The sequence below is a fragment of the Nestor notabilis genome, unplaced genomic scaffold (genome assembly GCF_000696875.1).
Source record: "Nestor notabilis isolate BGI_N333 unplaced genomic scaffold, ASM69687v1 scaffold8558, whole genome shotgun sequence".
Lineage (NCBI taxonomy): Eukaryota > Metazoa > Chordata > Aves > Psittaciformes > Psittacidae > Nestor > Nestor notabilis.
In genome coordinates, this window is record NW_009938700.1 from 40,534 (window position 1) to 53,717 (window position 13,184).

The 13,184-nt window shown below is 36.4% G+C and overlaps 1 protein-coding gene across 1 annotated transcript in view; it reads left to right on the forward strand.

Moving 5' to 3' along the window:
- Positions 1–10,089, forward strand: part of UHRF2 (ubiquitin-like with PHD and ring finger domains 2, E3 ubiquitin protein ligase) — a 35,655-nt gene extending 25,566 nt beyond the window's left edge. Inside the window, exons 7-13 of the mRNA XM_010019472.1 lie at positions 1,772–1,878; positions 3,909–4,071; positions 4,595–4,732; positions 5,543–5,666; positions 6,064–6,227; positions 8,159–8,257; positions 9,708–10,089. Of these exons, the coding sequence (XP_010017774.1) occupies positions 1,772–1,878; positions 3,909–4,071; positions 4,595–4,732; positions 5,543–5,666; positions 6,064–6,227; positions 8,159–8,257; positions 9,708–9,854 (942 nt within the window). The 3' untranslated portion in view covers positions 9,855–10,089. The remainder of the gene's footprint in view (positions 1–1,771; positions 1,879–3,908; positions 4,072–4,594; positions 4,733–5,542; positions 5,667–6,063; positions 6,228–8,158; positions 8,258–9,707) is intronic.
- The last annotated feature ends 3,095 nt before the right edge of the window (positions 10,090–13,184 follow it).

A 13,184-nucleotide genomic window follows, 5' to 3' on the forward strand; every position in this document is an offset into this window, starting at 1 on the left:
TATTTGCCTCAACATTATTTTGTATAAAGAGGGAAAAATCACCTTCCAGTTTTAGTTTATTTCTGCTTGCACATCAAAAAACTGCTGTAACAGTTTTCCTCCCTCTGCCATGCCATGAACATGTGTTCAGTTTCTTCTTTGTTATGAGACACAAATCATTCTGGATTCATGACTTTCCAAGAGACATCTTTCTGGTTTTCTGAACTTGGCACAAGCTTCCTGTGCGCTGTTAAAATGCAGTTTGTTTGAATGGGCCTGATTCATCAAGCAAATCCATCCCTGTTCATATTATTATCATAAACATCTTTGTGGGATCTGCGCTTTTTGTTTGACAATAATTGAAAAATTAAACATAGTTCAATTCTGTAATACCTTATTTTATGCAATTTATTTTATATTCTTTCTTAGTAAATAGTTCCTGTCTTGTCGGTCTTTCATTCTTTTGAAGTTGTTTCATATATCGTCCTCATACAATATCATTTTATTTCTGTTATTTTTTAGAAATTCACTGAGCAGAGTAAGTAGACTGTTTTAAGAGAGGATATGCCAGAGTTTGTGCATGTCTTTTGCAGGTTTTGAATATTTCATTTAATATTTAACATTTCATAGCGCATGATTGTTATTATGTCTAGATAAATTTTTCAGGATAAATAATACTGCAGCTGAATTTCTGTAGGTTTTAAAAAAATAAAATAAACATCTTTTCTATAATTATTCTATGGCCTTGTTAGAACAGCATTTCTCTTTCCAACTTTCTCTTTTTTCTGCTGTTGTCAGTCATGAAATATCTTGCACTGGATGCTGTATAGTGTCAGACTTTTAATAGTGGTAAGAAATTGACTGAATTTTACTACTGCGTATATGTACAGATTTTTGCTATGAAAATTCATGTAAGCATTATTTTCCTATTAAGTATTTATCTTCTACTGTTGCTTCGTGATTTGTACAAAATTTGTTTCTCCAAAGAGATAGCATATTAAATATATTTTTAAAGTATATATATATTTCTAGAAATACTTGAATTTGCCAGAGTAATATGAATTTCTATGACATATTTCCTGAAGAAAATAGCAATACTGACTTCATTTATGTTTATGTAGTTTTTGACTGGTTTTACAGATCATGGTAAAAGATTTTATCAGCCTGCCTTCAATGTAAAGAAGCTTCTACGTAAGAAATATATACTACAGAATTATATCATCTTACAAAATGCAAATCTAAATGAGTTTAAGCTCTTACTTGTTCAGAAGAGCTGGGATTATTTTCAGAAGAGCTGCAATTATTATTGCATTAAAACACCTGCCTTGCATGTACGACGTAGCTGTTTGTACTTATTAGCGCTTAGTCCCTTGCACAAGCTGCTAAGTAATCCCTCCAAGGTATTTATTATGTATTTTACAAACATGCTATACTTGTAAACTAAATGAAAGCTCTGGAGCAAGTAACTGCTCAGTAGAATGTGTTCCCTTCCTCAGAATATTTTTTTTTTTCCCCAAAAACCCCAGCTTTTTAGAAGATTCAAAAGCCCCAAGTTTTTTTAAGGCAGACAATTTTTTACTAAGAATTTCCTGGTGAATGTTACATCCAGACCAGTAGCTTTGTGCTGGCACAACTACTCTAGGAGGACAATGATACTGAAATTGGAAACACGTATTTCCATGCCTTGGATTATAGTTTTTCTCTGTCTGAGTAAATAGAACAAATTAAGTCACATTTCTTTTTTGATTGAGTTGCTCCCAGTGTTAAAATGAAGGATAATCTTCTTGCACAGGATCGAGGAGATGAATTCACTTACACTGGGAGTGGAGGTAGAGATCTTTCTGGCAATAAAAGGATTGGAGAGCATTCATTTGATCAGACATTAACACACATGAATAGGTAAGTTTTGAAGATATAATTTAAAAGTATTCCAGAACAAATGATCTGGGTTGTAGTGCTTTGATTAAAAACTAACATTTCACTATATTCATTCACTCCTGTACATGCTGCTTTTGTAAACAGTGGTGCCTCTTGCTGCTCAGAGTCATTTTATCAAGCATTATGTTTTGTTGATTTAAAAAACATGCACCTCAATGACATACATTGCTTTATTGATGGTAGAACTGGTAGTCATGTTTCTGGTTGAAATTGCCTTACAAATTCCTTCAGAGGACTATGGTTTTAATATGATGAGAAGTTAGTCAAAACTCTTGGGTGAAAGTTTTCTATTCTGGTTGTTGCTTTTTAAGTTTCTTCTTCAATGTTTAAGTCAATTAGGAAATTTAAGTAGGAAGAAAGCATGTTCGTTTTCCCATGTTAGAAGAAATCTTCACTATTTTGCTAGCCCTTTCATCCATCATAGTTTTCTATGAAAAGCAAGGAATTAACATGTCGCTGTATCAAAAACAGGTGCTTGAGAATGAAAATGTATATAAAAAAAAAATAGACATCTGTTTAAAGTGTTTTCACGTCCTCTAAAAGTCTGCCTGAACAAAGAATTCTCCATCCTTTCCTATTTCTAAGAGCATAATTTCTCATATGCAACTGACCACTTAACACCAGCAGGGTATCGACATTGACTGAGACCTTTCATTTGCCAGGTCTGCTTTTAGATACAATCTGCTGTTGTCAAGCAGAGTGTAGAAGGATTCTTTGCTTTTTGGTGGTGCTTTGAGGAGAAGGGAAAGCCTGACTTGGCTGTTGAGAGTGTGGGAGGGAAAGGGGAGGACATGATGTGAACAAGAACAAGGAGGGAAGGAAGATGGAAGTAGATCTAAGCAAAAGGTTTACAAGCACATTTAGTGAATAGAGCAAACTTGCATTGGGAAACAGAATTAACAGCTGGACTCCTTAGTCTCAGCATTCCTCTGCTGTTGGCAAATGAGAAATCTGCATTCAAAACTTGCCTTGTATTTTTGCAGGTATTAGTCTGCATGGAGTTAAATAAGGTTTTGCTCTCTGTTACTGATTTTGATTCAAGTTTTCAAGCACTTTGATACTAAAGATCATGATAATCCATGTAGTTGAATCAGTATTGGTTAATTTACTTCTCCAGATATTTTACTTCTCCTTTTTTAAGTGTTGTTTTTATATAAGAAACATTTTTAGAGTTGATATTGTATGCCTGTCTCTTAGTGTCCTGTATAATGTGGGTTTTATACTCGTACCATGGCTGGTTTTAAACTGTGTTATTTCTTCCATTCTGAGATCCGTGATTTAATTTGAATCTGATCAAATCAGGCTGTGGAAGTAGAAGTACTTTTCATTACGGCAACTTGGTCTAGTAGGTATTCATAGTGTCTTGCTCCAGATTTCTAGAAGAGGGTCTTTATGTAGTTAATGGATGAAAGGGTTTATTGTCCTTGAGTTAACTACTATTATATAACTCCTACTCTGAGGCAAAGTATATATTATGTGAGAGATTTCAGTTACTTAGATTTTTTTTTTTTGAATGGTTACTCTGTACTTTTTTCTGCATAGTGTTTTTCATCATATTCATTACCTTTGGTACACATGTAAAGAGCTATAAAATCTGCAGTTAATGGGGATAGTGATAGGGAAAGTTTGCCTTTTGTTATAATTTTCTTTCAATTCCCTCAATGCTATTTATGAAGGGATTATTTTTAAAAATGAAGAATTCTGAATCTGAAAGGATTGGCTTGTTTAATTTGGCTCTTTCAACTGAGTTTTCATCTGGAATCTTGACAACAAAATATTCTGTGTTCACATTTTTTTTCTTACCATACGTGGTAGAATGGATAATACTGCTTCTACCACTTCTGCAGCTATTAGAGAATGTGCTGAAAAGTTCTGTGCTATGCGATAAAGCATATTAGACACGGGAAATAGGTATGACTTAATTACATTAATTCTCAAGAATCTGTTGTGTGAAGCAGTCTAGTGTATGAAGATTTTCAATCTCTTTCTAGGGCATTGGCCCTTAACTGTGATGCCCCACTGGATGACAAAAATGGAGCAGAGTCTAAGAATTGGAGAGCTGGTAAGCCAGTCAGAGTAGTGCGCAGTTCAAAAGGACGGCGAATCAGCAAATATGCCCCAGAGGAAGGCAACAGATATGATGGCATTTACAAGGTATTTGGATTTCTACTGAGTGCAGCATAACAATTTTTGTCATCTGTTTTAAAAAGTTTTGTGTTGCATTGCAAATTATTCATTATTACTTAAAAGAAATAATTCTTATTTCTCCATGATAGCTTTTTAGCTTTAGCTTATTCTGCAAAGAACTGAAATGAAATTATGCAAAGCAGTGATGATAGAACATAATCCATAATAAGATATATAAAGCTGAATATGTAAGCTACTTTATTTGTGCCTACTGAGTCGTATTCATCACTGGAATTAAAGTGTTTCTTCACACCCTTCAACTTCGTGCTCTTTCTGCATTTAATGACTTCTTAACATCTGAAATAAAGGTGTTTGCCTTTTAAGAGCACTGTATCAAAAATACAAAAATTTTGCACTGACAGAAGAGCTGTTGTGTATTAGTAACGTATAACTTAGTCTTCTGATTTCTTCTGGAACAATGAAAACATGACTATATGCATGCATTTGGCTTGTGATAGAATAATGTCAGTAATTTCATTTTGTTCTTTAGGTGGTAAAATACTGGCCAGAAATTGGAAAATGTGGATTTTTAGTTTGGCGTTATCTTTTGAGGAGAGATGACATTGAGCCTGCACCTTGGACTTCGGAAGGAATGGAGCGCTCAAAGAAACTGGGTCTAAGTGTACAGGTTTGAATCAGGACTTGCAGAGTTGTTTTTATTCTGAGTTCCATTAAATGAATTCCAGAAATAGGAATCCGTTAAATTAAAGCCCCCACCCCCATTTTTTTTTCTCTTGTACTTCTCTATGGCAGAATTCAATGTCAAAAACCACTACAGATATCTGACTGAAAGATCCTGTATTAGTGGCACAGCTGAAGGAACAGTGGATGAAGCTTTCTGCCTTAGCAGTGAATTGCTTTGCATATATGGATTGGAAAATTGAGAGTTTTAATCCAGTTTTGTGATCCTTAGGCTGGAAAGAATTTTTAGAAGAATTTGTAACTGATACTGTCTGAGAAACTGAAAAACTGCATTTTATGTACTTTTCTCTCCATGTGACTGAGCGGTTTGTGTGACTGTATTCCAGGCACAGGAAACAACTGATCCATAAGGACTTGGGAATTGCAGAATACACAAAAGATGGAAAGAACTAACATAGTGTTTTTTCTCAGCAAGGCAGTGGTATATCTTGCAGCATGCCATCATCTTCAGCTTTACCTAACTTATTTGCATAATTTTAAGGGCACAGATATAGGTATTGGGTTCTTTTTAATACAGTCAAGTCTGGATTAGATTCTTTGACTTGACTACAATTTCTTAGTAATAGATACTAATTTAAATATTTTTGCCATCATGTATGGTTTTAAAAATTATTTTGTAGTTACTTCAATATGTAGTCACAGGGTTTTAAGGTCTTTTAGATACTAGTGTTGTTGGTATTTGGGAATTCCTGTGTGCCAGTGGGTTTTGTTTTAAACCTGTGCTTTTTTATTTTAGTATCCAGAAGGTTATTTGGAAGCCATGGCTAGCAAGGAGAAGAAGGATAAGGTTAAAAAGCAAACTGTGAAACAGGAGCCGACCAGCCAGAGCAATGGAAACCAGAAAAGGACAATTGATGATGGTATTTCCCACCCACCCCCACTTTTTTAGCAGTCATCAGCAAAGCCTGTCATGTTACGTTCATTAAGCTGGTAGCATGAAAACTTCGTGAAAGTGTGAAAGTATTTGGAATACTAATGTAAATTGATAAGCACATGCTCTGTTATTAATTATTAGAGTAGGGATCTTATTTACGACTCTTACAATTCTTTCTCTTAAGAAAGAGAAAACAGTCTTCTGTGCATTTGTGTGCTGCAGCCCAAACAATGCCGTACAGTATGAGTTCAAGCATGGATTTGATTGCCGAATTTCAAGAGTGTAATCCATGTTTTAGTCTTCTAGAAACAGTTTTGTCTTCCCCTTCTATTAGTTCAGACTAATGTTCTGTTGTTACTGTGTCTCATGGTCATAATCTTAAGCAGGTATAGAGGAACCTATGAATACACCCAAAGCCATGAGGATGGGAGATGGAGGGAAAGGAGAGGCTTTCCAGCTGACCCAAGAGCAGCAATGGCTGATTAGAGAAGACACTATGAACCAGAAACTGTGGGATGAAGTACTTGCTTTTCTTAAGGAAGGACCAGTATGTTTGCTACATGCGTGATTTTTAATACTTACCTTTTCTTTAGACTTCTAGGAAAAATCTTGAGTCTTTCTTAAAACCTAATTTGCTTGCTGAACTTCTGCTGAATACAGACTGTATGTAGCATTATTTTTAGTTTTAAGACTTTGATTTCAAGAAAATAATCCTCACTTGTGCAATTTACTAATTATGGCTCATCTTACACCTGCGTAATAGAGATCTTTTCTTGCTCAAAAATAATTTTTGAGTTAGAAGTGTTTTGTTTTTGTTGGGTTTTTTTTTTTTCCCCCAGTTTTGCAGGGAGTGTGAGTGTGTTTTCACTGGAATTATAAATATATTTTTGTACTGTGCTGATGTGAGAAATCAGACATGAAGAAAGATGCTTCTAGTCACTGCTTTCATCTACACAGAAAATACTTTTATGACAGAAAATACAGCTTGCTTGCTTTGTTTAAGAAGATAGAAGTATTGTTGTCTTCAAATTTAGATATGAAATGAAAATATTTTCATCCATATCTAGATTATCCCACTCTGTAGAGAGGAAAACTTAAGAGAGAAAATACTTTCTTCCCCCTAAATGTCGAGGAAATAGCTTGAATCATAGAATCATACAATGGTTTGGGTTGGAAAGGGCCTTAAAGAACACCTAGTTCCAATCCTCCTGCCATGGGCAGGGGTGCCTCATGCTAGACTAGCTCATGATTAAGAGACTGTAGACACTAGCATTCAAAAAGTCAGCAAAAGGAGTATCTCCTGAAATATTATGTCTTTCAGTGATGATTAGTCTTACCAATCTCAAGTTCTTAGTTATTTGAGCTATTTCTCAGAGGAGATCAAGATAACTTGATAAGACTCAGTTCACTAAAAAACAAACCATTGGTTGGTAAGTGGACATAAATAATTAGTTTATTTGAGAATTACCAGTGACTATTTCTGGTGCTTCTGTAACAGATAAAGCATCTATAACTCCCTGTTCTTCCATGTCCAGTGGTATGTAATGACTAGAAGGAATTTCAGCTCTTAAAATTGTGCATGATGACAGGCAATAGGGATACATGTCTATAAAAAGGAGAGAGCAGCAATTTCAAAATGATTGATTTACTTCTACCGATTCCTACCCATAATTTTGCTAAGAATTCTATTTGGTTCCCACTAAAGATAGTGGGAATGACTGGTAGCTTTGGGTCACTACTGTGAAATGTAAATATTTCTGCTTGAAACACCTGCTCTTAACAAAACAAACGTGGTTTGAGATAAGTCTGGTATTTTAAAAATTTTTACAATGATCATATTGTGATTGTCTTTAGATCTGCTTTGTTTTTTATATACCCAAGCTTCTATTCCTGAGATATTTGGAGAATGCTGACATACTGAAGATAAGCATGTTTATGTGTGTGAAACACCTGATAACAAATGTATCTTGAGATTTCTCAGAAGTGCCCTGAGAAGGTTTAAAAAACACAGAGGTTTTCTGCAGAGAATTTGGCCTGAGGAGAGAAGAAACCATTAAGCCAGCTGTAATCCATAAGCACAGGAGGAGGTGCAGCAATGGGTTTCTTAGCAGAAGTTGTACCCTTGGCAGAGAAGCAGAGATCTTTCAGGCACATGCAAATTTCTAGCTCCAGTTATTACTGAATTTTCTGAGGTTTGCTAAGAATCAGGCATGAGGGGCCCTCTGCTCTGTTTCATTTTGTTTATAACCATACTGATACAAACAAGTAAATAATCTTTAAAACATTAGTTCCCTGATTTGTGGAAGAGCAGGGAAATTAAGCAGTTACAGACCTGCTTCCTGTTTACTTTTAGAAAGCTGCACTTATGGATATGAAGGACTTAAAAACTTCTGGAAGTTCATCATCTTTATGTAATAAGTGGCATTTACAAGAACTGTAATAGAGCTTGTCTTTTTTCATTCTTTTGCCCTACACTAGAATTTTCTGAAGAAACTGGAACAATCCTTTATGTGTGTCTGCTGCCAGGAGCTGGTTTACCAGCCAGTGACAACAGAGTGCCTCCACAACGTCTGTAAAGTAAGAATAAACTCAGTCTTGCTCTGGGCTGTTTTCTTAGTTCTAAGACACCAGTCACCAAAGCCATATGTATTTTAGAAAGACAATAATTATTGCCTAACATTCTGAGCAAAAACATGCAACAAGTTTGCATTCAGTGATTGCTATGTAAGCTTAATTTTATGTAACAAGGACTGGAAGTATGTTTAGTGTAGTTCCTGATAGACATAATCAGTGAAGTTTGCCATGCTGTCATTCCTTTGTGATCAGTAGAACTACATTAGGAATTGGTTTAGTCCAGGAGCTAGGTGATGATACAGTCACAGTAACTTAATTTGGCATAGTTAAGGAATAAAAACAGGTTTTATTATGGTGTAACACTTATTTCAAAGGATGCAGAGTAAATATATGACAATTATTTGGAGTAAATTATCTTATCTTGTTATTCTTGACATTGTTCGTGTTTGGTAGGAGGGCCACATAAGTCAGTTTATAACTCATGTATCTTAAAATCTTGATCATGTGCTGAATTGTGATACTTGAGGTCTGCGTGCCATACCCAGTGTTTCTGCCTAGGAGCCTTAAAAGGTCGCAGACTATTATCATCCTAGTACAATGTCTGATAATGCAAGTTCACTGTTCAAGAAGATATGTATTGTTTCATAAAAATCTCTGTGTTTTTATGGATGGCCTGCACACATGGAATGATTATGGCTTCTTAAAACATTAAAAGTATTATGATGGGGTTAATATTTAGAGTTACGGATACTGGAAAACTTTGGAGAAGAGAAAGCTGAATGGCAGCAAACTCAGAAGGCACAGAATTTGAAGATGTCCGTAAATATTTGCAAATGCAAAATAGCATCCAGTTAAAGTTGTAAGGAGTAGTTTGATAGCAAGCTGCTGTTGCTGTTTGGGCACAGATCTGCCCTGATAAATTTCTGATACTCAGTTCAGATGCTTGGCCTGTGTGCAGCCTGTGATAACATAGTAAGGAGGGCAGCACTGATGCTGATGTGTTAAGAGGTTATATTATTCCACATATGTCTTCAAGGCTTAACTGAACCTATCTGGTGATGTAGATGGAGATTGTTACTGAGACAATATAGCTGATGTGCTCACCTTCTTCGTGAAGATCTTTATCAATTTGACTGTGAAACTAGAAAGAAGCTGCAGACATGGCTGTGATTCACAGGAAGGCACTAGTGGAAATGAAGGGGAAATCTCGGCAGTGATTTGTTTTAATTCCTTCCCAGCTCAGTGCTTCACGTCTCAGCCAAGAGTTCCTTTGATAGGACTTTTTGGTCGTAGAGGCAGAGGTAGGCACCAGAGGGCTTCGTAATTATTTCCTTTTTCTGATAATACTGCAGGCTGCATTTTTGGTTACTGTGATTGCTTAGTTTTTGCTGGTTAAGCTGTCAGTCTGAAATAAAATTCTCATGATTTGTTTCCCTGTCTTTGTATGTCCTAGAGTTGTTTACAGCGCTCTTTCAGAGCTGAAGTCTTCACCTGCCCTGCCTGCCGCTATGACCTGGGAAAAGGCTACACCATGGTTCCCAACAAGATACTGCAGACACTACTGGACCAGTTCTTCCCTGGTTACAGTAAAGGACGATGATGTGCTCAGATTCTTCTGTACTTCACCCAATGACTTTAAGAGAGTAAAGGGGAATAAACATGGGAAATTCAACAGTGGACCAGCCACCTTGATGGGACTCAATATATTGTCACATTTTGAAGCAGCTAACCCTCTTCCCATCATGGCCATCTTTTTGGTGTAGTGAGAACTCTAATTCTTAGCTGTCTTTTAACATCAAAGGTAGTTTTGGCCAGTTAAAAAGTAGTTTTTAAAGGCAAAAAGAAGAAGAAGAAGAAGAAAAGCCTCAGCTCTTACTGGCCTAGCTGATGCTTAATTTATGATTTGTTTTTTTTGTAACTACCTCAGGACAGAGGAAAATACATTGTGGGGATAACAAAACTTAGCGGAGTTTTAGCTACACACTGCCTCCTCAATATTAGTTGTGCCTGGTCCATGTGGTTTGATTTACAAAAAAAAAAAACCAACAAAACCAACCAACCCAAACCAAAACAAAAACCCACAAAAAATGGCAAAAACTCCCATAAACAGCACTTAAGCCAGCTGGATTAAAGAACAGCAAATTCTGTGGTGTGCATAATCCTTTTTTGTCTTTTTCTTCTATTATGCTGTATTTTTTTGCAAGAACAGGCTGATTTTTAGTCTATTTTTGTGAGCTTCATTGTGCTTTTCTTGTATCTTATGCAAGTTGACTACTAATGACTAATGAGAACAATATGAATGCATTGTTGCTGCATTAGTGTAAAGTGATCTGTGTTTTTTGCACTTAAAGAGGGTATTCAAGACACTCGAGTTGTGTAAAAACTAGTTCATATAAAAAGGCCACTTCTGTATTAGTTACAGTGTATGCTTTTAGTAGGTCTTGTATCAGTGGCAATACATCTACATGGCATTGAAGGCAGTGCTAGCTTGGAGAGGGTTCAAATCGCTTCATATTGTGATCTGAAATTTTATATACAATATATCCCCCCCAAATATACCTTATTAAATATTTTATGATTCAGAAAAATTGCTAATTTTGTTTTTAATGTTATCCACTTACTTAAAATGTAACACTTAATAGAAAATTTTTTCAGATTAGTGGGCTGCTTAATTTTCAGATGTGAGCCTTTATATTCCTTAAATCATTTCTCAATGAAAAAAATATTGCTAATTAAGAAAAAATCCCAACCTGACATCACTATCTGTGGGCTTACACATAGTCAGTAGCAGCAGCTGTCATGTAGCTGCTCTGATCTCTATTGAGCATCTGGAGGAAGCTTGTTAGTGCTTAGTCCATGTACCAGAATCAAAGGGAGCCCTTTCTGCCCTGCTGATGTGGGCAGTGCTGGTGCCAGAGCCACTCAGTGATGCTGGGAGCTGTGGATACCTCACACAGTGGTTGGTCAGATCCCCAGCCACAGGCATGGGGCTGTGCTGACAGCCTGTAGCCTGCAAGGTAGCCATGCATTGGAAGTTTATACAAGAGTATATATGTCTTAGTAATTTAAGATACTGCCCTTAGCCTAGTGTGGTAGTGAACTGGTCATTGAGATGCACATGGCATTGCTGGTTTTTGTAGCTGACAGTTGGCTTTAATGGTTTATTCACTTCACCTGAAATAAGTAACCTCTCTCCCCCCCCCACTCTCCCACCCGCTTCCTATTTAGGATTTCAGTTGTATCCAAAATACATAATACTGGTACTATCGCTCTTGTCATTTATCAAAAAAACAGGCATTGCTGAACAGCTTTGAAAGAATGAAATCCTCAGCTTTTTCTGTGCTTACTAGAATGAGGGTTCAGCCATTGTTGTAAGTGAATTGATATCAGTGTTAAGCATACAGTTTAAGATTCCTATATCCTGTTGCACTTTTATGGTTTACAAAATGGTAGTAGCTTAGTATCTTATGGGGAAAACAGATGTAATTTTACCTTTGTAACAATCATTGCATCTGTGCAGTAAGCACATAAGACTTGTGGCTTTTTACTTTATAATTGAGTGCTGTGGAATACTTTACACCTTGTAATGTTTCTTTTTTCCATTTGATAGCTTTTACCAATTGACAAGATAAATTTGTCAGTTTGAGGAATCAATGAACATGAAACTGCCTTTAACAAACATTAAAGTAGTTTAACAAGACTTTGTGGCAAGGCAGAAAGACTTTCCTTTCCTCACCTTTCAAGTCTGCAGTGTTTTTTCACATTTTTTTACACCCTTAGTGCTATGTCACTAGTTACTGAAAGACACCCTTTTCCAAAGTAAATTCTAGATTATAGCATTCTAATTTTCTTCACTATGCATTTACATGTTTCAGGACCTAGATGCAGCTTTTCAATCAGAACTGATCTGGTCTAACCTTCCATTAATGAAATCCATCCCTGTATCCTGTCATCTGCAGTCTCTTTGTGGAGTTTAATGGGGGCTTTAATTAAGGTCCTATTAAAATCATAAGGTAGGCAATGAAAAAGTTGCAATCACAAAACTTTCACTAAAGAGGACACAAAGTAAGTACTTAAAATAGTGCTGTGAACACTTGCCTCACTTGTGTCCCTTTAGAGAAAGCTCCCAGGCATGAGTGTGCATGTAGACCTGCAAGAAGAGGTCGAGTATTTGCTATTTGTAATGTGCAGAACTGCGCTGTCCTTTCCCCAGTCTGAACGTTACCTCAGTGCCCGCTTCCTCATTCACCAAAATACTGCTTCATGTGGCTGAATGAGTTTGTCTCTGCAGGGGCTTTTAATTGCATCAAACACCAATGAATCTGTACAAGCCTGCTCTAAGGTTCCTTTCAAATATGCTCGTAACACATGCTGTCTGTCTGTGTAACTGATGAGAGGATTGTTTTTATATATATATGACTGGGGATAGGTTAGAAGAGGCTGCTCCTGGTTTAGATCTGCATTCTGTCTATTGAGTAATTGAATGTGGCACTGTGTGTAGCAGTAGGGTGCTGATCTCAGAGTGCTGTCAGTATTCTTGCAGGGCCAGAGCAGCTGTGAATCAGTTTTTATACCTACTGTAGATCTACATGACAAAGACAAGGCAAGTTGAGTGCTCTGTATAAACCAAAGCCAGTATCCAAAAGAAGAGATGTGAGAAACTGTGGAAAGAGAATCCTTTGTTAGCCAACATCTAACTTGGACTGAAAACTCAGTCTGTTGGAAAAGGGGTTCTGTAGTAGCAGGAGAGGATTAGATACAACTACAAGGAAAAACTGATGTAATATAGAAAAATGTTGTTTGTTACTGCTCAGTAAAACTGATCATTCTAGCTCATTAAAAAAAACAGATTTATTTCCATATTAATCTCTGTCAGTATTTTGCTTTGTGTAGAAGAGGTTACTGCTGTGGCAGTTCAGACAAATCAGAA